The 25,682-nt window shown below is 32.9% G+C and overlaps 1 protein-coding gene across 1 annotated transcript in view; it reads left to right on the forward strand.

Annotated features, from left to right (window-relative positions):
• Positions 1-25,682, forward strand: part of LOC129975525 (disintegrin and metalloproteinase domain-containing protein 10-like) — a 145,365-nt gene that overhangs the window by 44,940 nt on the left and 74,743 nt on the right. The window contains exon 4 of the mRNA XM_056088615.1: positions 16,322-17,377. Within this exon, the coding sequence (XP_055944590.1) occupies positions 16,322-17,377 (1,056 nt within the window). The remainder of the gene's footprint in view (positions 1-16,321; positions 17,378-25,682) is intronic.

Consider the following 25,682-nt stretch of genomic DNA (forward strand, 5'->3'; position numbering starts at 1 on the left):
TGCAGTAGGGGTGGAAGGTAAATGAATTTGTCGTGCGAGATATATGATATAGATTATTTTACACTTTAACGGGCTGCAGATCGTTATTCTATGAAATAACTAGTTAAACCATGAAATACAAGAGAGTTTTACACTTTAACGGACACAATCAGTTATTTCATGGAATAACAAGGTATTCTATAAAATAACGGATTTCATACTTTAACGGTAACATATATACTAAAATCTGCAGGTTAGTCATTGGATCTTTTGAACACTATTGTAGCTATAGTATTAGATCATAAATGACCCAATATAGTATTCCTAAACTTTGAACATTTCGGCTTTATTTTTAAGTAGAAACTGTATCTATATCTACTCATTAAATCCTTGAAGCAACGCATTATTACTATTAATATTATTTTGAACTATTATTTGATTATTTGAACGATTATTATTTAGAAGAACAACTTATATTCTTTCCAAAAGAGGTTTTATGAATCAAAGAGATAATTTCGTCAAAAATAAATTTTTATTATAATAAATTCTCACAAAAATGATGTATATTAACAGAATGATGGTATGATCAATAATAACATAAATAAAATTTCTGTGCACCAAACAAAGCAGAATTTTTGAACTGAAGTAGAGTTTCTAATTAGGTAGGTGAGGTCTGATCTGATACGAGTCGCTTGTTTGCATATTGCACTTTTTCTATTTTTATGTCCCTTCTTTGGGATGTAATGAATATTTTAAAGTTGTGTAACGTTTTTGCAAATTGAGGAAAGATATATATTCATTCGATATCTTGATACAATTCATCAAAAATTGATTTTCGACTCACCAGTGGGACGCAACCTACAATTCAGTTGCCCCTGACTTCGGACTTGAGGTATGGTTCCGATAAGGAACGTAAATCAGAGAAAAAAGTTACGATTTCTAACTTTTGGCTTTTAACTAAATTAGAATTATGCAAAAACAAGGGTTGTTTACTTTCAAACACGATCATTTCGCACCAGTTGCACTCCAATGTCCTAGATGAAAGTCTTCTTAGATAATACCACTCATTCGATTCCCTTATTCAGCGAATGCATATTACAAATGGACGGACGGAAATGGACTGAGAAAATTTAGCATAGGTTTTAAATCCAACTTTCTAGTTCACGCCATGCCAATACTGACCGGTTATTTTCTCATTGTTTATTTAGTTATGAATATCATTACTCTACTGATGGGACACGGAATGATCTACATTATTCCTGATATTCTTGCCAGCAAAACTCTAATTGATTAGTTTCGTAGAACGCAATAATGACCTTGATGATTCAGTAGCAAGGTCTTAGTTTCGGAACTGGAGGGTTCAAGATCTAGACCCGATTCCACTGAAAAACCTTCGTGTAATCTGATCTATTGTGGGTGCTAATAATCAGGGTCAAAAATCCTAAAACTGGTGCAGTACGAAAGTCTGGAGAGGGAATGCCATCTCAGGTATCATCCCTGTCATCTGACCGCGATTACAAAGTTCGTCCCAAAATAGCTTTAGGTGTTGTTTTTTTAAATGGATCTTAATCTAGCTAAACTAAATTAAATCAAGAATACAACTCGCATTCATTTATTAGAATTAAATTAGACAACAATCGCAAGTGATACCTCAGGGTCGCTTTGATGAACAAAAGACGCCATAATTTTTTTTCATACTGAGCTCTTGACAACAGTGGCGTAGTGACAATTAGTGTCTCCCGGAGCATAATTTTATTTTTCCGACCCATTATATTAGCAATGGCTTAGAAAATGTAAATAGCGCTTAGCACACGGTATTATTTTCTTGCCCCACATTATATTTGACTTTGAAAATGGCAAATTAAGTTTTTATAAATCAGTGGTGCCCCTTCCGGCTATAGTCTGAGGTATCTATAAGCCCATCTTCTTACACCTTCTGTTCGTTATCCCATTGTTGGCAAATTGATTTGTTTAGTGCACGCTATGTTAGACCAAAGGTTATTGGAAGTATTACGATTAGCCTTGACCTAAATCATGATTTCTATTTTATAAAACATGACTTTACAAGTAAACATATTTGCATCTATTATTGTAACCGCAAAATATTACTGTAGCCACCTTGCGTTTTTGAAGAAATTTTTAATATCGATTCAAATTAATCATAGATTTTTTTCAGTGACCTAGATTTCTTTTATCATGAGTATCAAAGAAGATAAGAAAAATTTTTGAAAATGAAGTACAATGGCATGAACTATAAAATATCATTAAAATTTCCAATTTATTCCCCTGTTCACAAGCTATGAAGAAAGCATAATTACGAAGTTTCAAAAATGATTCGCTTTTACGCATTCTAATGAATGGTGCGATCGATTTCTTTTTCGCTGACCTACTTTCGCGCTTTCAATTATTACAAATAAATTATGGGCGCAGGGGATCTCGCAAAAACCATGCGAAAAATATTGATCTAACGATGATATTATACTCTTCAAATTAAATTCTGTTTTGCAAAGAGAGAGAGAGAGAGAGATTAACAGCAAATATTTTGAAAGCACGAATAAGGATAATTCATCCGTTGAAATCATTTATTGATTGGAAGTACAATGTAGCAGATGACTGTCATGAGTGCTGTGTATATTAAATACAAAGTAATGATAGTAATGGCCTTTTAGTTCATAAACGAATAGTGCGACAAAAAATATTTTATCAGGTAATACAATGAAAATACAAATTTTGGAAAACATTTCTTTCTAAATAGCTCATAATAATTTATAATAGTTATAGTTAACAATTTTAAATTGCAATTATCATAATTATATTTTAGAAAATTATCTTTCTAACAAAAGAAGACTTCTCTACTTTAATGAGTATTAATCTTGCAATGCATCATGTAGACATTCGGCTGCTTTTTTTATTTCCATTTATAAACTTCATATGACTATTCCAAAATGTAGCAATGAATGTTTAGAAATTCTTTTTTAAATGCTTTTTGATAAACATTTGCAAAAGACTGATATATGCAATATAGGTACTTCTTACGTACAGCTGATCACCCCGCCACCACTGAACGTAGCAGTATCGACAGGATTTGTTGTGGCCGACTGCTATCTTGAGCATTGTCCATCCTTGCATTGACCGATTTGTCAAACTGACATTCTCTTCGAGGTAATTGGCCACAAAGGGGTCAATTACTGTCCTTCTTCCTTATCTACAAACTCTCAAATAGTTGGTAAAAAACTGATTATTTTTGACATCATATCCTTCAGAGTTTTAAGATTACCTGGTACCATCAGTACTGTACTTAAGTCATTATTTATAATTTTCAGATTTTTTCTTAACTTCGAGATTTCAATACATTCCTTTAAATAGCGGTAAACAGTACCGATTCCTCCACAAATGCATTTATTTTCATGCATTCCTCCAAATCTTTGGAAATATGCAGGAAATTTCCCATGTCCTGATATAATTTGAATTATCAGTGGATGGAATCTTCTTATTTTTATTTCTGGATTAGGAATAAAATCGAAAGTTACTCTTCCGTTTTTGGACATATACCATCTGTCAAACCATTGCAGCTTTATTTCTTCTCTTAATTCTCATTTTAAGACACCATTTGATTTGAGGACTGCCATATCAACACCCTCTTTCTGTGCCACCAACATATTGATCCGCCTTTTCATTACCATATATCCCAATATGGGCCTTAACCCAATTCAACTCCATCCACTTGTTAGTTTTTACACTTTTTTATCTTTTCTTTTATCGTCCATATTTCCTTATTACAATTGTGAGATGATTGTATGGCTTGTAGGACTGAGAGAGAATCTGAAAAAATTGAGCACTTCTGTCCGTCCTCCACCCTTTCACAATATTCAATGGCCATCTTTAAAGCTTGCACTTCTGCCTGGAAACTCGTGGCATGGTTCGATAATTTCACAAGACTTTTAGCCATCTCTTTCCCATAGTAGTATACTACTATTGCAGCTCCTACTTTATTTTCATTTTTTGAACCATCTGTAAAAATTTCTATTCCATCCATATCTGGGATTTTAATTTGAAAGCCATGAACTTTATTACTAGAAATTCTTATTTGAAATTTAGTAAAAATTTCCGTTGCTCTGAGGTCCATTGGCAAAATACCCGTTATCACGGCAATGCAGGTACAAGAGTTAAACCGGAAATTTGAAAAAATATCAAGATGGCTGTTGTATGAATAGTTCTACCATTAAAAATATTAAAAGTATTGTCAATATATATATATATATATATTGCAGAATTGTTATAATATAATTAGTGTTATTGGGATATTATTTAATTCATAATGTAGTCAATTGGCACATTTTGATTTAAAAAAAAAACATTTCATGGAAAAAAATAATTTTTCTAAATTATATACAACAAATTAAAACTCATATATTTTTTTGTAAAAAAAATCATGCATTCTAGGTTAAAGAAGAGAAGTTTAATCGGGCAACGTAAAAACAGTTGAGAAAAAATAATGAAAAACAACCAAGAGAGGAAAAGCAATCTCGCGTTGGAGCTAGAGTATAAAAGGAGCATCGCATAGATGGCTGCGCGTGAAGTTTGGGTTGCGATTAGTTCAGCTTAGTCATGGGTTTTCGCCTTCTGTTGTGCAAGGTGAAAATTTTGATGGATATTTTTTCTTTTTTGGCCTGTTCATATATAAGCAATCTGTATATCTTCTAGTTACTCAAAATATTTATTACTTACTACCAATTTCCTGCTTTCGTTCTTTCTTCTTTGTTCTTATTATTTTTCCATTTTCGATTTCATCCATTCTCAATATGGAAAAATAAATAAACGGAATTTACAAATTTTTAGAATCATTTCAAAAGGTGGTTGCTGAAACTCCACAGCTTTAATGATTGATTTGCCTAAATTGGATATACTCAAAAAGAAAGAATAAAAAAGAAAGAATGTTTTTCCCTCTACTTTTTCGTGTCGTTTCTCATAAGAATATCCACAATAAAGTGGAATTAAAAACCATAATATTATGCTTAGCAAAATCAAAGATTCTCGTTTGCTGTCAATATATTTAAAAAATTAACTAAAATTCTTTTTTTCCTATTTAAAAAAAGAAGTTGCCAACTATATACTGTTCATATTTCGTAGCTTGAGTGTCTAAAACACTAAAAATGAGGTAAAATTTTGTGATGATTACAATATTTTCCCTTTGTACTTGCAATGCACCTGCAATATAGCGGGAATTTTTCTCGAGGAAATTTTCATTCCAAGCATGAAAATTGGGAGCATAAGAAAAAGCCATAAATTCCACCCTTTTTGCATGCTTTCTAGAAAACTACTCGTTTTCTTAAGCTTCAAACTATAGCTTGCAGAGCATCTTAAATTCTTAAAAACTAAAATAATACTCCAAGCAATTTAGAATTCCACCGGCTTGTTTATTCTTTCAACTTAACAAGCGGATATTACAAACATTACTAGATTCCAAAAGGTTTACAATTGATCATCAGCTATTATACAAAAAATAAACGAAATAATATTAACAAAATATGTTTATCGAAGACCCAGAATCATGTGGAATGGAGACATCATTAAGAGAAATAAATCTATTAAATATCTAGGAGTCCACATTGATGACCAATTAAACTGGCTAGAACACATAGAAAAACAAGGAGAAAAGGCCATTAAAATGCACCAAAACCTCAAAAGAATCGCTGGCAGCACATGGGGAATCTCTCAGAAACACAAAAGACTTCTTTACAAGACAGTAGTTGAGAGAATGCTCGCCCATGGTTCATCAGCGTGGTGTCTAAACCCAACATATAGAATGAAGAGGAAGCTCTCCACCATTCAGAGACCATTACTTCTCTACATTTCAGGGGCTTACCGCACAACTCCAACAGCAGCGCTACAAACCATTCTCGGCATTCCACCCCTGCACCTGCAATTACAGTTTGAAGCCAGACTAACGACAATATATCGCCTAAGAATCCCTCTTCCTCATAATATAACAGAGATACAACCAGAAGATCTAGAGAAGAAAGCAACTGGTTGGTCTACTCACCCTTCACAGCATCTCAATCCCAACCAAATTTCATTGGAAGATGAAGGAATAAATTTATCTCAAATAAATAATATCAATATCTTCACAGATGGCTCAAAAACAGAACATGGAGTTGGAGCTGCGTTTTGTGTTCTGTTCAATGATTCCTGGTCCTACCACTGGTCTGCCAAATTGAATGACAATAATACCGTTTTCCAAGCTGAACTCACTGCACTTCATGAAGCAGTAAAATATACATCTCAGTTTTCAAACAACAATACTTTTAAAATACATGTTGACAATAGAGCTAGTATCATGGCATCTTCAAATCCAAAGAGCACAAACCAAAAAGCAAGAGACATTTTTGGTGTCCTGCTTTCAAATCCAACAATAAAAATTTCATGGGTTAAAGCACACGCGGGCAATATAGGCAACGAAAAAGCAGATCAACTGGCAAAGGACGCAACGCAAAATGGGCAATTCTACATGCAAACAAAGATACCAAAGCCACATATAAAAGCCCTCCTCCGGAAAGACATGCTTGAGGAATGGCAAGGATATTGGAGCAATGGTGTCACAGGCAGAAAAATTTTTAATATCTTACCTTCAGTCAACCTTAATCCCAATAACTGGAACAGAGAGGAAATTATTTTCTTCTCAGAACACGGCCCTTTTCCTGCCTACCTCAAAAGGTTCAACCTGTCTGAGAGTGACCAGTGCAGTTGTGGTGGGATAGGCACCGCACTTCATTATGCTACGGAATGCATCCTTACAATCTCCTGGCATATGAAAAAACCATCACCAAGCCATGAACAGGAATGGCTGAAAAGAGTCGCCAACAACTTCATTTCCAGACAAAAAATCCACAGTATAATTAAATTTATAAGTGGAAATAGAGACCTATTCTCGCCTCCATAGCACTCAACATCAAGTCTCATACCAAAAAAGACTAAGGGAAAAAACAAGCACTGCAGTCTCCTGTCACACATTTCAATCAAACAGAGATTGTCTTCATTTCCATTTCTCAAATCATTTTCCATCTGATTTTTTTTTAACTGCATCCTGATCTACTGTAACATAAAAAATGTGAACACAGATTATATGTATATTTTTACAAATATTATCTCTCAATCTGCATTATATTTCTAAGCTAATTACTACAAATTATATTTCTAAGTTGAAAAATTATGTAAACGGTCTCATCATAATATAATTTCTTATATAATTGTAAATTTTGTAAATAGTTATTTTTGTTTCGTTTTCCTATTGTAAATATTTTGTTAATTAAATAAAATTCCCGTAACATGCCTACCAAACCGTTCAGTGACCAGAATGGTCACGGATACGGGGGTATGAGACGGCGTTCTGTTCTGTTTATCGAAGAAAAAATCGTTTGCTTTTGCTTTTTAATAACAATTTTAAAAAATAAAAATGGTAGCAGTTATAAAATGTCTGAAAAGGAATCGTCTGCTAAATGTCTATTAACAGATTTAGATTATGATATTTACCAAACAACCCTCCTTCCGAATAATCAAATTTTTTATTGCTTTCGATATCGGAGACCGGATCAAAGCACAAAGCTGATAGCATAAACGGCGTGTCTTCCCGCTTCCGACTCCCCCGTAGAATAAAAAGTGTCACACTTGAGCTTTTTGTGTTTCGTAGTACAAGGAAGAAAACTGAGTAAATGTTTTAGAGCCACATGCAAAATTTCATTTATCTAGCTTCTTACGTTTTTTTAGTTATTGAGCTTACATATACCCAAATATACAAACAGTCAAATGTTTGACGAATTTTCTTCAAAATCTGATACAGTTCTACATTTTTCATGATAAGATTGTGTACTAAATTTTATTAATCAAGCTCTTTAATTGGTCATATCGTGTTCACTTATATTTGGACAGACAGACGGACAGAATTTCTGTAAGTGGATTAGGAAAACCACACATCAAACTTCAACCTACTAATTCAAAATATTTTTCACTTAATGTATTCACAAACAGGCAGACATATATAATTAATTATGCTTTTTTGTTAATTAATTTAATTTGTTATGCTAATTTATTCAAACATAATTAATTAAGAAGATCTGAAAGAAGAGCATTCATAAAAATCTGGAAGTCAATCGTTTTCTCTTGTATTAATGTACTTCTTATGCGAGAAAGTAAAAACTTAAAATGGAGATATCCATTCCCTTGATGTTTTAAATATTATAATTTGGAATAAGACTTTTTTTTGGTAACGCTTTGCTGACGATCCTTTCTGAACGTGAATAATTTATATTATGTAGTCCCTTTGTCCCATAATAATAATAGCAATTCATAAATTTAATTTCTTTCATAATTATAGTAGCAAAAGAAAATAAACATAGAAAGTAACATCAAAAATTACATTAAATCAAACAATAAGTTAGAAACATTATTCATAATTTTTGTATTGAATGTTCAGATACTGTTTGAATTTTTCAATAATTTCGTTAATGTATTTTCAAGTTGTAGGTTGATTACGAAATTTAGCTTTTTTATTCTTTCCTATAAGACATACTATAATGGTATTTGGAATTCGTTTTATTAAATTTTTCTTTCACGTATATGTAGGAAAGAGAAAATATTATAATCGTCAAAAAATTTGAACTCGAGATTTTGACGAATCTCCATGTTTTATACCTCCCTAAATTCGAAAAGCACATTTTTAGAAAATGTACGCCCGTCTATTTGTGACAAAATTAACTGAAAACCGTTTTGAGCTAGACAGTTGAATTTCGAAATATGGTTTTTACACCAGATTTGCAGATTGATATAAAATTTTGATGTAAAATCCGCTCAGTGAAAGTGTATCTGTCCGGTTGTTCGAATATAAGTTTATACAATAACTATGTGGTGAATAGCTTATGAGCCAGTTAACAGCCACGCTACCCGATCAATTGCTTTTGTATCGTGGTCATGTTACTGGGCTGCGAACCACAAGGCCTCAGGTTCTATCCTCGCTCATCGCAAAAACCGCCACATTGGTGACCTCGGACGATGAACCTTCAACCTTCGCACAGCTGTTGTGGCGCCATCTACCCGCAACCAAAGTCGTCACACTCACTTGACGCAGCAACCAAAGTCGCCAGACTTACTTGGCGTAACAGCATCAGCAACCACTCACCCTCACACGCTCGCCTCAACTCAAATGGATACATGCGCATTAGAATCAACAGCTAATACATCACCACTCAACAGCCATATCGTTCTTCTCATCTCCGACTCACTGGAGGGAGGGTCTGTGGTGAATAGCTTATAAGCCAGTTAACAGCTACGCTACCCGAGCAATTGCTTTTGTATCGTGGTCATGTTACTGGGCTGTAAACCACAAGGTCCCAGGTTCTATTCCCGCTCAACACAAACCGCCACAACTACAAAACGAAGAGAACTAGATGCATAAGATTGGGTACACAGATTTAACGTCTATAGTATAGACACCTTTCAGATTTTGAGCCAAATTCAACAAGGGGTTGACAGATTGCTGGTCAGTACTTTTAGAAATATGCAAACGCGATAACTCAAAGACGCAACGACTTAAATGCAACTAATCTGTAATGGGATTTTCTGATTACAATTGTAGCTTTATGTCAAAGTTTTGTTTTCAATCGGTTGGGAAAAAAGCGTCTAAAACACAAATTCGATTTTCGGATACTATTACCGCATGCCAGGGATTAGTTGACAAATAACTCGCCAGGGTTGACATTCGAATTGTATTTCATAAGAATTGTGTAACTATGCTATGCAAGGCGTTTTCTGGGATAACACCTTTATTAGAGTATGTGCGAGAAAGTTTCGGGGAAACTAATCCCGTTGGTTTGATGCGGAATAATGTAGATTTAAGAACTTCAGTGACATGAGCTATGATCTTAAGGTGCTTCGCAATCTAAAAGAAACATGTCTAAATTTTTCTCCATAATCTTTGCATTTATATTCACGGTTTTTTTTCCAAACAGCCAATGCTAGCATAAGGTTCGTTCACCTTGACAATTATTTTCGGAAGTACGTTTCCAAATGGTTTTGATATGGTCATTCTGTTCCAATTAAATTTGCCACTAAGTAATTGCTGCTTTCTCCAAATTTAGATTTTTCTTTTGATGACCAAGAACTGAACAAACAAAATTTGATCTCTTCTTGAAAATTCTCTCTCTCTTTTTTTTTTCATATTATTTTTACATGCATCTGCCATATGGGAGATTGCCACCATGACTCATATCACCACATTAGAAAGATTACAAAATGGGATTGTTAGGGAAATCTGTAATATGCCGTGGTTTGTTAGAAATAAAGACATCCAAAAAGATTTTAACACCGCAACCTAGATTTCTACAGAAATTATAAACACAATTCTTTGAAAAAATAGCAAAAGCGATAAATCTCAATTAAAGAAATAGAAAACGATGAACCATCACTACCAAAAAAATGGCAATAGACCTTGTCATCCCCTTCATGTCTAAATCATTATCATAGCTTTACCACACCGACTTGACTCTGGACCAAATTTACCAAATAACATTCATGTGAAAACTTTTCTTCATTTTCCCCCCGATTTATTAATAATAAGTTACTTCTCAAGTAATTTTTTTATTTTCTAAGCACAAATACTCACTAAGTCATCTCATTGACATGCCGTTATTTTACTCATCTGTTATGTCCGGAGATTAAGAACCTTTAATTCAAGAACTCTGTGACATTCCACTAAAATCAGCAAAAATCTTACTTTTACAATAAAATGATATTCATTTGAAATAAAACAATTTAGAGGATAAAATTAGAAAAATAATTATAATTTATGATTATTAGGTTTGCCTAAAATTAGAAAAATGTGCCCAAAACAAATGATAGATGTCGTGAAAGATCGAATGCTTCACAATTTTGTGCTATTTCGCAATTAACAGATGCATTCGCCCATAATTCCCCTTTAAACCTTCATTTGCTACTATTATTATGGATAGAGGCATATAATAAGACATTTTTTATACATTTTTTATAATAAGAAAACATAAATCTTTTTTAATTGAAATCTTGAAAGAAATGACATTTTTATTCATTTAATATAAAAATTTACTATTTGAAGACCTCTGAATTCTTTATAAAAATTTGAATAAAAATGTACAAAAATACTAAATTAAAAAACTTTTTCTTTTGGCTGTGGATAAATTATAAAAAAAAATGAAGCATTAATTGTTAAAGAAGAGAAAAATGTACTCTTTTTATCATAAGGAAAAATTCCTCCAAGTTATTAAATTTTTATTTTCATAAAAAAGATTTGCAACTCAACATCTCAAGCTTCATGTCATGTTCAAATTAGAAATTTTTAATTAAAAAATCTTTTTTAAATGCATTCTTTTACTTTTTTCTACTAATTTTCTAACAAAACTGTTTTAAGATGTATGTTTGAAAGTTTATGATATTCATGTTAGAATTAGTATTTCAGATTCAAATACTTTTGTTTGTTAATTCATTTTTTTTACTTTTGTTATTGTTAGATAAGCACAATGCTTTACAGTTAATAAATACTTTTTTAAGGCGTGTTTCATTATTTTGAAGCGCTGCCACATGTCAGTGCTGGTATTTGAGATGCGTCTTACAATTTCGAAATGTTATTATATGTCAGGAGAGGCATTTTAGATGAACCTTGTAATGACTAAACTTGGCTACATGCCAGGAATAGTAGTTAAGATGGACTTCATAATTTTGTGAAAAAATATGTATATTGTTACGAATCTGTGATGCGGCTTCCCAGCATAGTTGGTTCCATAGGAGGACCCAGAGCTTGGCGACAAACTTGGCGACCATTTGGCGACTTTGGCGCTAAAATAGATTATATCCGAAACATCGAGAATTTTCCCGATCCGTCCAGTAGGAACCGAGTTGCGCCTCGGACGTTCCTGATTGGTTGAGAGGCTTCTAGCTCCGCCTCCTGAGACATATAAAAGGAGCTGCAGCTGCCGGGGAATCGTCGTGAATCGAGTCGTAGTCGGAAGCGACAGAGAAGAGAGTCGCGAACCAGTGGAGTCGTCGTAGTCGGAACCAACGGTAAAGAACTGGCCTTCCAGAGGTAAGCGAAGCAGCGACGGAGTGAAGCTAGTGCTGAACTAAGCTGTGTGCTACAGTCTGCAGTAGAGTCTGTTGTATGCTGTTGTTTATGCTGTTTTGTATGCTGCTGTGTATGCTGTTGTATGCTGCACGTCTCGGCTGAAGATAATCGTCTTCGGTGCTGTATATAGTTGCCGTCTTTGTGCTGTCCTGTGTGTCTTCGTGTAAATAAACATCGTTGTTTTATTTTCTACTGCCGCCTGGTGATTGAGCGTTCTTCACACCATATAACCCCCACTATCCAAACGAACCCCGGAAATTTCGTAACAATATTCAAAAATGGAACTTGAAATCCGTTTCATAATTTTGCAACTTTTATATGACAGGAATGACACTTCAGCTGGTACCTCACTCTCTTAACTTAAATGCCACCCCAATTTCACAAAATCGAAATTAACTTATACATAATTCCCATGATCGCTGGATCTTCGATGAATTATATCTGAATCCCAAAGAATAATTTAACTATTTTTCTTAAGTTAAAGAGTTTAATTCAAAAGTTAGAAACCCCTTTGGCTCTTATCACACTACAAATATTCTATGCATACTTGTTTTTATACGTTCCTATTAAATACTGTGGTGAAACAGGGAGAGATGATTTACGGTTTGCAACGTCATTTTATTCGCCTCAATCACCATCAATGGCCTTGTTATTGCAAATGACTATCGGATCGTGGTATAAATTTTTGTCCAGCCCATTATCAAATATGAATTTGATAAACGAGATAAATGTTCTAACGTTTAGTCTCTATGATTCTCTGGGCATTTATTCCCTCCTTTTTACCTCGTCACTCCAACTCTCTGATTGTACAAATTTCAATTTTAGTTATTTAAAAAAAATTTCTGAAAATTTAGATATTTTTCTGAAAATCTCACATATGGAGCATGTGATTGAAAGGATGGATACTATGTATAAAAATAATCAAAGGTTTCATTATTCATAAAATGTGCAACACAGAGGAGTTGGTAAATTAGAAATGTTCTCTAAAATGAAAGCATTATAACATAATTTGCAATATTTAATTTTTAATCGATTTATATTATTGGAATATTTACCTATTCTAGTTACTGTCGATTTCCAAAATGCTTATTTGACTTCTGTGGATCCCACATTTTTGCAGTGTGATATTTCTGACAAAAATTCAGTACCATATTGCATCTTTCGTTAAATATTGTGTAATGTCTTGATCTAGACTGATCAAATAACGAAGCAGAATTTCCAGACAGTTCTTTATTTTACAGCCTTACATATACAAAAGAACAACTTGTTCTAATCTTGGTTAAATAAATAGTTATTTACACCTGTAGTAGGAGACGCAACAGTCGAAGTCGAAGGTTTATCTTGAAACTCAGTTCTCCATCAATACGGAGAAACAACACCACAGGGAACTAACAGGTTGTTAGTCAACAAGACCACTTCAGGAGTAGTTCTTGGACTCCGAACTCGTGGGCGTAGTCCAACAGTCTGCCTGCAATTCGTTTCTTCTCATCTCCCTAAAAAAACAAAAAATATCCGCACTTTATTTGGGCGACAATCTCCGCCTCTTAATTTACATTAGTCATTTGAGCTCTCTTTCGGCCAATCGGGGTTCAGCAATATGCTCCCTCAGCGGCGCCAGTTGGTCGTGGGAAAGTCCTTTTAGTGATGCACCTTTCATAACTGACTATTCTGGAACACGGAGTTATCATAGTCCTTTCACAATGAGAAACATTTAGCATCCTGATGTTTGGACACCCCTTTCTCTTTGAAGGTACCATCAATATCTCTTGGACGAGGAATTCCCACATGTGGTCTTTCACTGTAGTCGCTAATGAACAGAGGCGAAACCACCCAGGTGAAAAGATCCACCATCTGGCTAACTCGAGGAGTTTAGTAATTAACAGCGATGACACAGCTGGCTGTAAATGTCTTATCAGTACTAGGAAAAGGGGAATGTTACAATTGATAATTTAAGATTTCAGCATTTCTTCAAATTGTCAGTAATTATAAATGTATTTCTTATTTATTAGTATTACTTAAATGCATTATTGCAATTGTACTCAATTATTTATATGGATTTGCTGCAATCATTTTATAAAAATTGTAAATATTTTGGTTATTTCCAAGTGAAAATTAGCTATAAACGCTGCATTGTTTTGTGAGTTATTTCGTTTTCTTGATGGTTTGCAGTGAATAGAATTTATTAAATAACTTTCCCATTAAAAAAAGTATGCATAAATTTATTGATTAAGCAAATATGCAACTCAAAGCACATAACCTTCAAAAATGCTTCAATAACAGATTTGAGAATTAGTATTAAACATTTCTGGTAACGAATTTTTTAAACTTTAATCAAATAAGAATACAGCGTAACCCAAATGATTTTACTGATTACAAATGGTAATTATTTATGTGTAAAAAACAGCAAGAAAAATTTACAAAACAAAAGGAATTCAAAATTTATTACACACACACAGGAGCTTTTTTTTTTCTTTTTTTTGGGACTGGCATACTGACAACGTCTAACTGATAAGTAGATGTGAATGTGAGGTATGTTTCACTCTATGATGGTTCTCCAGCATAAGGAATGACGCTAATGTATTCTCCATACATACGATATGTTCATGATGAAAGCAAAGTTGTTACGAAATTCCTTCCGCGAGATGGCGCTGGTACCGTGTTGAAGCTTTTAATAATTGATTTTTTTCCCTCATGTAAACAGTAGACAGTGGAAAGCTGTGAGTTGAATGTAGTTGTTATGGAAAAAAGCCCAAAGTTCGACCAGTTCGCGAATTGGCTGGCCAATTCCCGTTTTGGTCGAGAGGTTTGGTCAAAGTCCGAAGTACTTGCAATTAATATTGTATATTCTACTTTGGCTGTCCATTTCGCGAAGTGACTGGAAATTTTTGGTCGATGTGATAATGGTAGATTGACCAGGAGGCTGGAAATTTCATATTTTTTGAAGCGATGTTTCGGGAGACAGTGTGATCTGGGATCTTTAACATTAGGTTTATGGAGCAGAAAAAGACTAAGGATCACCCTTAAAGGTAGTTGACTAATTGAGTACTCAATTTGACTTTGGATTCATACTCGATTTGCTCAAGATATAATTCGTCATTTTGAATGGCGCAAATCTAATCTTCTTCACTCTATCACGTTGATACAGTAAATGCATTCACTGAATAATTTCTATTATGGCTTTAATATGAGAGAAGAATAACACGAGATCATATTTTTATTTATTACAAACTTATTTTTAACTCAGAGGTGTCACTTACATTTGTACTCGTTTCTGAAATAATTGTACTTAAAAAAACAGTACACAGAATTACTCATTTTTAACAGTGTGTAAAACAATCTGCTCTTGATTTCTTTCTTCCTACTTCAGCCGATTGTCTTAAGCCACTTCGCGAATTGGCCGGCCAAAGCCGAAAACAAGAAAAAATCGGACATTGGTCGGTAAGTAAGTCATAAGCGGCAAAACAATCCATTTTATTTGAAATGATGGCAATTTTATGGTTGTCCAGTTCATGCACCCTTGATGTTGCATGCACTCTTAATCATGGACATGCACCCTTACCTTACATTGGATAATTTACATTGGGAAAAACTCTTAGTTTCAAAGTTTTTCGATATTTCCAAATATGAATTGGTCGCAGACGTCCACGTTTCCTATTGCTTAAGAGTTGATCGGGATCAATACAATGCGATTTCTGTTCAATTCTCGGGATTTTAAAACGAAGCAATTCATCCAAGCGTGGGTAAACGGCGGGAGTAACTATGAATCTTTTAAAGAAAGTAAAGATTGTCGGTCTGAAAGACGCTGTCTTTAAATATTTGATTCTATTTCTCTTTACTAATATGGAGAGAACATTTTTTCAACTAATAATGCAATGAGTTCTGCTCTGTGTGCGAATCAGTTGTTTGTCATTCAGTTGTCATTATATGTTTGCTTAACGGATAGCTGAAGCCGCATGTTGTTCAAAAGATAGCCCTAATAAATCTCTTCTGTCTGTGCACAAGTCATCACCTGTAGTTATTTGAATTCCAAAGCATGCAGGGTTCTATATTCGAACATTAAAATCTGATGTGCAAGTGTTCGTTAACCGATTTTTTTTTCTTATTTTGAACTACGCATTAATTAATATCCCACTGAAATTGTCCCATTGGTAAATAATGTTATTGATTCTTATTCATATATGTTTATTTCTTTGCCAGGTGAAGAAAATTCAAGTGTGCATGGAGTTCTTCTTGACTCAGGACTCCTAGATGGTACCATAAGAATCGAAGGTGAAGAATATTTTGTTGAGCCAGCCAAAAATTACTTTTCTCCGCTCCAGCATTTTCATTCTGTAGTTTACAAACTTTCTGACATTCGATTCCCAGAGACAAATCGGACTTGTATGGAATCTGTAGTGAGAACAAATGACTGCCAACATCATTCTCACATTAAGAGATCTATTAGCAGCTATTCGCATAGAATAGAGGATAAAAAATTACATAAATCGCATCAAAGACTTGTACATAAGCACAACAAGCAAGGAAATCACAGGAAAACAAGGCAGCGCAAGAATTTTCACAGTAGTAAACGTCATGGCTCGCAGCCAGCGAGATACCATGATGGCAGGAAACATTCCAGGCATCATTTCAAACTAGATCGAAATGAGGACTTCGCATACTTGAAGGACGATGGTCATGATTTTCCAAAGTATTCTCCCAAATTTTCAATGAACAACATAAACAAATTCGAACAATGGCTCAAGCAATTCGAGGACACTATGCGCCTTGGTTCCGATTTCGACTTTACAAGTGCCAACTTAGGAAGCTCATTCTCTACTAGTTTAAATGAGAACTATTTTGAGAATCAGACTCTAACAGAACCTTTTACTTTATCCAGTGGTCAAAATGATCGCGCCCTCAATAATGTCACGGATGGGACCACTCCACATGGATTGACCACTGTACGAGTCGAACCAGAGACATCAATGGAAGACAAAGATGATGTACCATACTGGAGAGAATTGGATGCTCTCCATTACACAGAGGATGGAAGGACAGGCAGTTCTGAGCCTTATGGAGTGCGTTCCATACAGAGAACTCAATGGAACGAAGATCGTGGTCAAAGACATGTTGCAGTAGACAGACGAAAAAGTACTTGTCTTCTCTATCTCCAAGCTGACCATCTCTTTTACCAACGAATGGGAAGTGAGGAGGCTTGCATCGATGCGATGACCAGGCATGTACAGAGGGTGAACAGCATCTATCGGACGACTGGTAAATATTATTATATTTGTTTTTTCCCTCTCATGACGAATAAGCTCTAAATTGATTTGTTCTTTTTTTCTCTCATGACGAATAAGCTCAAAAATGATTTGTTCATTTTTCCCTCTCATGACGAATAAGATCGAAATTGATTTGTTCTTTTTCTTCTCATGACGAATAAGTTCGAAATTGATTTGTTCTTATTTTGACAGCAAAACCGTGGTTACGAATGACCGCGGTGGCCTGGTGGTAAGGTCTCGACTTGTGAGCCGCAGGTTTCGAGTTCGAGACCGGATTCCACCGAAGAACCGTCGTGTAAGAGGGTCTGTTGCACGTTAAATCCGTCATGCCAAATTTCCTCCCGCTGGTGTGGTGTGAAGAGGGGTTGCCAGCTCAGGTGTCGTCCTTGTCATCTGATCGCGGTTCAAAATTACGAGGTCCGTCCCAAAATAGCCATAGTGTTGCTTTACAACGGGATATTAATATAACTAAACTAAACTAAACGTGGTTACGAAATCAATTTCAGAATTTAGTTTAACTAAAAAGTAAAGTTATATTTTAATTTCTATCTATATGTGGTGATTTATCCCTATATTTGTACTTTCCTATTATTTTATTAGCAGTAATGGGGTAGGAAGTGATGGCAGTCTTACCGCTATAATAGCGCTTCGGACAAACTGGCGCCTGTCCGCTTACTTTTAGAATTACAGTTCGCATATTTTCCACTTGAAACTTAACGCCACGAAGCACAAAGATTGAAACAGCAATTAAACCTAAATAACAGCATATAAAATACTTTTGGACGAATATTATTTATATGTACACTTAGGCGTCTTCAGCGATTATTTGATTCACCAATCAAATTAAATGCATTAGTTTCTTAATGTCAATAAACTTAGCTAAATAACAGTTATTAAAAACTTGTTTAAATTTTTATAAATTGAATGCCTTAATAACTACAAATAACCAACAAACGATTTAGATAATACGTAAAAAAATAATTGAACAAAAACTATATAACTATTTGAACATGATGTATGTACAAAATGAAAATATACTGAATATTTTACAGCTAATGAAGTCAATGATTTACTTTACTTTACATTTAATTCTAAGAAAAGTGAAACAGAAATGTTTTCTTAAAAATATGACATTAAATTGATTATTTATTGTTTTGATCAAACATAATTTAAATAATTCGAATTATGCATTCCCAATTTTAAAGTATTTTTTAAGCTACTTAAAATACTCAATTAAATAACTGCTGCGAATATTTTCATTATGAAAATAAGTAAACTTATAACTAAACATAGCAATCTAATAAATACATTACTAAAATTACTACATCTAATAAAAACATAGTAGCTAAAAAATAAAAATAAAAAGTTATAGCAACATTTAAAAAATTCATAAACATATAATATATATCGCATACCAAACATAATTCTAAAGTACGAACTATCATATGTATGTGCGTATAACATTTATTTAGCCATTAAAGTCATATATGATGCTAACGATTATTACAATGACTACTGCTATTAGATAGTTCGCAATCACATACTTGATCTTCTTAAAACACATAGTAAATGATTAGCGTGATTTAATAAATACAGATATTTAAATCGTTAAAATAAGAAGCACTGTCATAAATTGCGTTTGACAAATATAATACATCTAATAAAAATATCTAATTAAAAATTTAATAAATATATTTTAGAAAGTACAAAACTTTTCTGAATAAATCAGGTTTATTTAAAATTATTTCATTCTTAGAGTCACAAAGAAAGAAAATCTAATTCGTAAAAGCAATAAAATTATTTATTACATTCTTTATACCTAGAATTCATTTATTTCTTTTCTTGTTATAAACTGTTTCTAGCTAAATTCTTTATTGAAAAAGTCTCTGATATATTAATAGCAGGAAACCAAACGATTTTAAAAATTATAAAACAATACAATTGATTAAATTTAAATTTCTATGGTAAAAAAATAATATTCAAATCCTTTTAAAAACAATTCAAAAAATTGTTAAAAATTATAGAAAAATGGCACAGTTGAATTTATATCATTTAAAGGATAATTTTTGGAGTTGTAAAACAATTATTAATTAATTTTATGCGATAGTATTTTTAGAATTGTTGCCAAAAAATATCGAAATTTAACCTAATTTTTAATTAATTTAAATTCTAAGTAATGCTCCTCAAAAATTTTATTAATTGCTCATTCCCACCTTCTAAAGATATTTGTGTCAATTTTAAAAACATTTAAACTTCTGCCCTGTAATGCTGTAACAAACTGATACACTTTTGTTTTTAGAATAGAGATATCTGTTATTAAATGATCTGAAAAAGATCAGGCTCTTTTTTAAAAAAGAAATCATGAAGATAACAAAAATGTAAGCGAATTTTATAAAATCGTTTGGAAAATTTTTAATGATATTTTGATAAATTCGCTTGGAAAATTTGATGTACTATAAACTTAATCACATATAAAGAAATTTAATAAGAAATTCGAACAGTTTATGTAAACATTTTGATACATTATAGAAATACAAAACAAGTATGCATTCAATCGACTCGTATTTAAAAAAAATTAAGATAAAGGATATAAAAAATCATTTAATCAACTGAAATAAATCTCATAAATTATGAATAGCAATGGTAAATTATTTAATTAATAATTAAATTATATATTTAATAATTTATTTATTTTGTAAACTTTGGGAAAATATATTTGCTTTTATTTATCTATTATGACTCCAGATTTCCCAGCATCTACATTTATACACATATTAATGATGAGTTGGTATTTATAAATATTCTGATAAATGAGTAATGCAATATACAGTGGCTCAAAAAATTGAGAGTACACTTTACTTTTACTTGATAAATCCGACTTTCAATATAAATAACACATTACCGGGATGTGCAAATATGTTTTTATTTTTACATATGACAAATGGTTTAATTTAGAGTAAAAATAAAGAAAAATCAACGGAAAACTTCTAAATTGAAAAATTTTAAAAGCATTTTCAATAAACATACTCAGATTTTTGCCTCAAAAAATTGAGAATACACCAATGAAATTTTTGCAATATCACGTATAGAAATAAAGTGTCACTATTAAATTGCATGTCTTTTGGCTCTTATAATGGCCTCTAAACGTCATATTAAATGTATACGTATGAAATCTTTCAAAATTCCATGACTTTATGCATATATTATTATAAGTATTGTATGTGGTTTCAACTGTAGATCATTACCTGATTATAAAAAGGACAAAGAAATTAATTCTACAAAATATCGTTTTCATATCTTTTTTGAAATTTTATCGTTATCGTTCTTTGTCATTTTCATATTTTTATTTATTTTTTTTTATCTGTAGAAAAATGCTCTATTTATTATTTCTAAGAGCAGCTTTGTTCAAAAGCAAGTAACTAGTCTTTTAAGATCTTTAGATTCATCGATATGTTTAGTTACGGTTAAAGAGTACATTTGAAATTTATATTTACTTACGCATTCAATAGCTCTTAAGAAGGTTTATATATATTTATACCATAATTAGAATCTTCTTTATATTCAAACTGTTTAAAGTTGACATATTCTATACATAACATCGCATGTATTCTATCCATTTAATTCTATTTCATAGAATAATTAATTCTTTTTGCAACTTATTCAACCAAATATTATTCTTTTCTTTGTATACTCAAGGATTCTTTCATTCAGAAGTTTTCGTTTTCTTGAGCATCATTATATGAATTCAGGTTCTCTTTTCTCATTAAAATATCAAGAGAACTTGCTTATTAAAAAAATAAAATTACTCGAGTAAAAATGCCCATCCTTCAAACGAAGTACTTACGTTTCACTAAAGATTTTTCGTATCGCATACCGATGAAAACGATGCACATGCCGCATAAATATCACCGCATTTAATGGCAAAGTTTTATGGAAAAAATATCTAAGAATAAAATAATAATAATAAAAAAAAATCGTCGATTCTATCCCATGATGCATCTTGCATAAAGACATATCGTTTGCCGCTTGATGGCAGTTCAGAAAGAAAGATAAAAGACTTGGGCAGAAAACTAGTTCCGAATAAAGAACTAAAAATAATGCATATTCTAGATTCTTTCACGTTTATTATTATTTTTTCGATATAACTTTCTGTATTCTGATAAATTTTAAACATTCATCTCAAGAAAAGTCATTCCTCGTGTTTGGCTGAGCGTGTAACGACTCTGTACGCGTTCCAATCAATGAATCGAACGATTTTTTCCCGCTATATTATTACTTGAAAGTGGAACAAAAAATTTACAAAGTTTCTTCGATTTTTTTAATAAGTAGTTGCATGATTTTTGAATATCTTTTTAAAATCCGCTTTTCTTCGATTTTTTTTTCGTTGCTTTCTAATCCCTTAAGAATTTTGGATTGATGATTTTTTTTTCTAAATAAAAATAATTAAGAATTATGAGCATGGATACAGGAAAAATATATAGAGATTTTGATAAAAAAGTTTCAGTCTATGGGATTGAATTCCTGCTGAATAATTTCCTATAGGATAAATTTTATGAGCATTTATGATTTATTTTTTTTAAGGCAAATTATTAATGATCAGTGGATTTTGAATTATCAGTCTGGTACGGCTTTTGTTTATTTTTGACAATATTGTATGAATATTATTGACTGTTAAGTATGTTTTATTGGGTTGGCAACTAAGTAATTGCGGATTTCACTCATAGATGGCTTCAGTTGAATTTTTAGGTTTGCAGACGTAGTACAAATGTAAAACACATTTTGTTATTTGATAGTTGGCAATTCAGCTGTCAATCAGTAAAAAAAGTTTTCTGATCGGTTGCGTAGTTTTCGTTTGGCGTTCGTTGAAAAATGGGAAATCAAAAGGAACATTTTCGTCATATTTTGCTTTTTTATTTCCGCAAAGGGAAAAACGCATCACAAGCTCATAAAAAGTTATGTGCTGTTTATGGTGACGAAGCCTTAAAAGAACGGCAGTGTCAAAATTGGTTTGCCAAATTTCGTTCTGGTGATTTTTCACTCAAAGATGAAAAACGCTCTGGTCGTCCAGTTGAAGTTGATGACGACCTAATCAAAGCAATAATCGATTCGGATCGTCACAGTACAACACGTGAGATTGCAGAGAAGCTTCATGTATCACATACATGCATTAAAAATCACTTAAAACAACTTGGTTATGTTCAAAAACTCGATACATGGGTTCCTCACGAACTGAAAGAAACGCATTTAACGCAATGCATTAACAGCTGCGATTTGCTAAAGAAACTTAATGAAAATGATCCATTTTTAAAACGACTGATAACTGGCGATGAAAAATGGGTTGTTTGCAACAATATCAGGCGGAAAAGATCGTGGAGCAGGCCAGGTGAACCAACTCAAACAACATCAAAAGATGATATTCTTCAAAAGAAGGTTTTGTTATCAGTTTGGTGGGATTACAAAGGAATTGTCTACTTTGAACTCTTACCACCCAACCGAACGATCCATTCTGATGTCTATATTGAACAACTAACGAAATTAAACAATGCAGTTGAAGAAAAGCGGCCCGAATTGACAAATCGAAAAGGTGTTGCATTCCATCATGACAATGCAAGGCCACACACATCTTTGGTCACTCGGCAAAAATTATTGGAGCTTGGTTGGGATGTTTTGCCACATCCACCATATAGTCCTGACCTTGCCCCATCTGATTACTTTTTTTTCGATCTTTACAAAACTCCTTTTATGGTAAAAATTTCAATAATGATGATGATGTCAAATCGTACCTGATTCAGTTTTTGCTGATAAAAACCAGAAGTTTTATGAACGTGGAATTATGATGCTGCCTGAAAGATGGCAAAAGGTCATTGATCAAAATGGGCAATACATTACAGAATAAAGTTATTTAGTTCCATGAAAAAATTGTCTTTGATTTTCTAAAAAAAATCCGCAATTACTTAGTTGCCAACGCAATAGTTTAAAAATTAAAATAAATGGTACTTGGTTATTTGAACATATTGGTACCGACTAAGATATGGAAAAATATGATACTTCAGAATTATTGAAAAATATTGGCACTATATATGATTTTAAAAATTATTCTTTATTCATTCCTATAATGTGCAGTAAAATTCAGTAATTTGGTAGATTTCTGTTTAGAAAATTGCCCGGTTAACGAAAATGTCAAGTTAAAGAATATTTATTAAATTTAATTTAGTTATATTCACGTTCCACTTGGAAGTTAACACTAGTGCTATTTTGGGATGGATCTTGTACTTTTAAAATCCGTTAAATGAAATGTTGACCCGTAAGCTGGCTCTTCCTCTCTCAGTTTCCACAGCACACCAGCTGGAGCAGTTTGACTTAAGATGTCGGATTTGGCTTACATTAAACCCATATACATGGCGAAACAATAATGGGATTGGATTTCACATGTGGAGCGCTCCGGCCCTGCCAATACTATCACAAGACTTTGAAATAGTTGCTGAAAAAGGCATTTTATTAGAAAATCCTATGCTTATTTTGATATGCAAGCAATCGTCATTGCATTTACCATGCATGTACTGTATATTTTCAATAATCTGGCAGGTAAACGACAAGACAACTTTCAGATTAATGAAAATGCCGGATTCATGAAGATTCATGAAATAATCATTTTAATAACAAAAACCTACGTTTATTTTGATATGCAAGCAATTGTCATTGCATTTATTATGAACGTACTCAACAAATGTGTGAAAAAAAATCGTCCGAATTAACGAAAATATCGGATTAATAAAGTCTATGTCTATTTGAAATGTAAAATAGGGACGTAGATAATTTATCTCTGCATGTACATCAGAACATTTAATAATCCGATATACAGGGTGATCAAGAAATAACAGGAGGTGTTTGGAGCCTGGCAGCATGCTATGTACTGGACGAAATATAACAAAATTTGGCCACCATACACATTAAAGTATATGGTTTTGATTTGTCAACAACAACAAAAAAAAAATACAAAAAATAGTACCAAAAAACGTCGATAGGAGAAATCCTGGCGCTGCAAGCGCATAATGTGGGGAAAAAAATACACAACTGCCAATGGAAACAGTAAATAACAACACACCAAATACCAATGAAAAACGTTTATTATAGCAACTTACAAATTTGGCACAAAATGACCACTAGCTTGATGTTCCTATAATTGCATGCGGTACACGAGATTTTCGACGGTGGCTCGCAGCATATCGGCATTTATTCGTTTGACTTGTAACGTTATTTGATCTTTTAAAGTAGGAATGTCAGGAACATGTTCTTGATACACAACGCCTTTCAAATAGTTCCACAACCAGAAATCGTCCTCAGCCTAAAGAAACCTTTATGTTTTTGGCCTGATTGCACACAAAGAATACCCGTTGTTTCAAATCTTTCAACCATTCTTCCTAAGTTAGTTATGGTCATCAGTCCTCTATGTACCTGTTTTAATGGCCGGCATTCACGAAAAGCAGCACTGTCATTTTCATCCCGCTGATAAAACAGCTTGTCTAATAAGACACTTTCAGGCAATAACAACACCATCTACGGGCAAATTCTTGCAGAATGACTTAAATTTCCGCAACAATTCCTTTTATCCGCGATATCGTGTTACAATGTACCCATGTATGCAAATTACATAATGAAGTTTTCTATCGTAGAGCCAGAATTTTCCGTATCGGCGTTTTTTGGTACTAATTTTTTTTTTCTTGATAAATCGAAACCGCACACTTAAATGTGTTCGGTGGCCAAATTTTGCTATATTTCGTCCAGCACAGAACACTAAAGGGCTCCGAACACCTCCTGTTATTTCTTGATCATTCTGGATATCAGACCAAAGGACCGCTGTATTAATAAACACATCAGATTAACTAAAAAAATTAATTCAAAATACATTTTACTAGAAAAACCTATATTTACTGCACAAAATTATAAAGAAAATTGTGCTATTTTCTTATAAATATTACAAAATATAATTCAAAATATGAGAAGCAACCATTTGCTTACTATGATCAGTGGATCTGCAAATAGTGATATGTTTTCCCCTATAAGGCTATCAGTGGCGTAACTTAGGTGAAGCATGCAATTCACTTGTAGCTCTAGGCGCCATTACCAGGGAGTGGAATTGTGGAATAAAGTTATCACATTACAGGCAAAAGTATCTTTATTATATTTCTTACAGCTAAAATAAAGCTTCGTAAAAACAAAAATAAAGAATGATAAAATAAAAGATGAAAGAAAAAAGTTGAAAAGATGATGGTTTATTCAATTGTCACGAATTTTCT

The sequence above is a fragment of the Argiope bruennichi genome, chromosome 1, assembly GCF_947563725.1.
Source record: "Argiope bruennichi chromosome 1, qqArgBrue1.1, whole genome shotgun sequence".
NCBI lineage: Eukaryota > Metazoa > Arthropoda > Arachnida > Araneae > Araneidae > Argiope > Argiope bruennichi.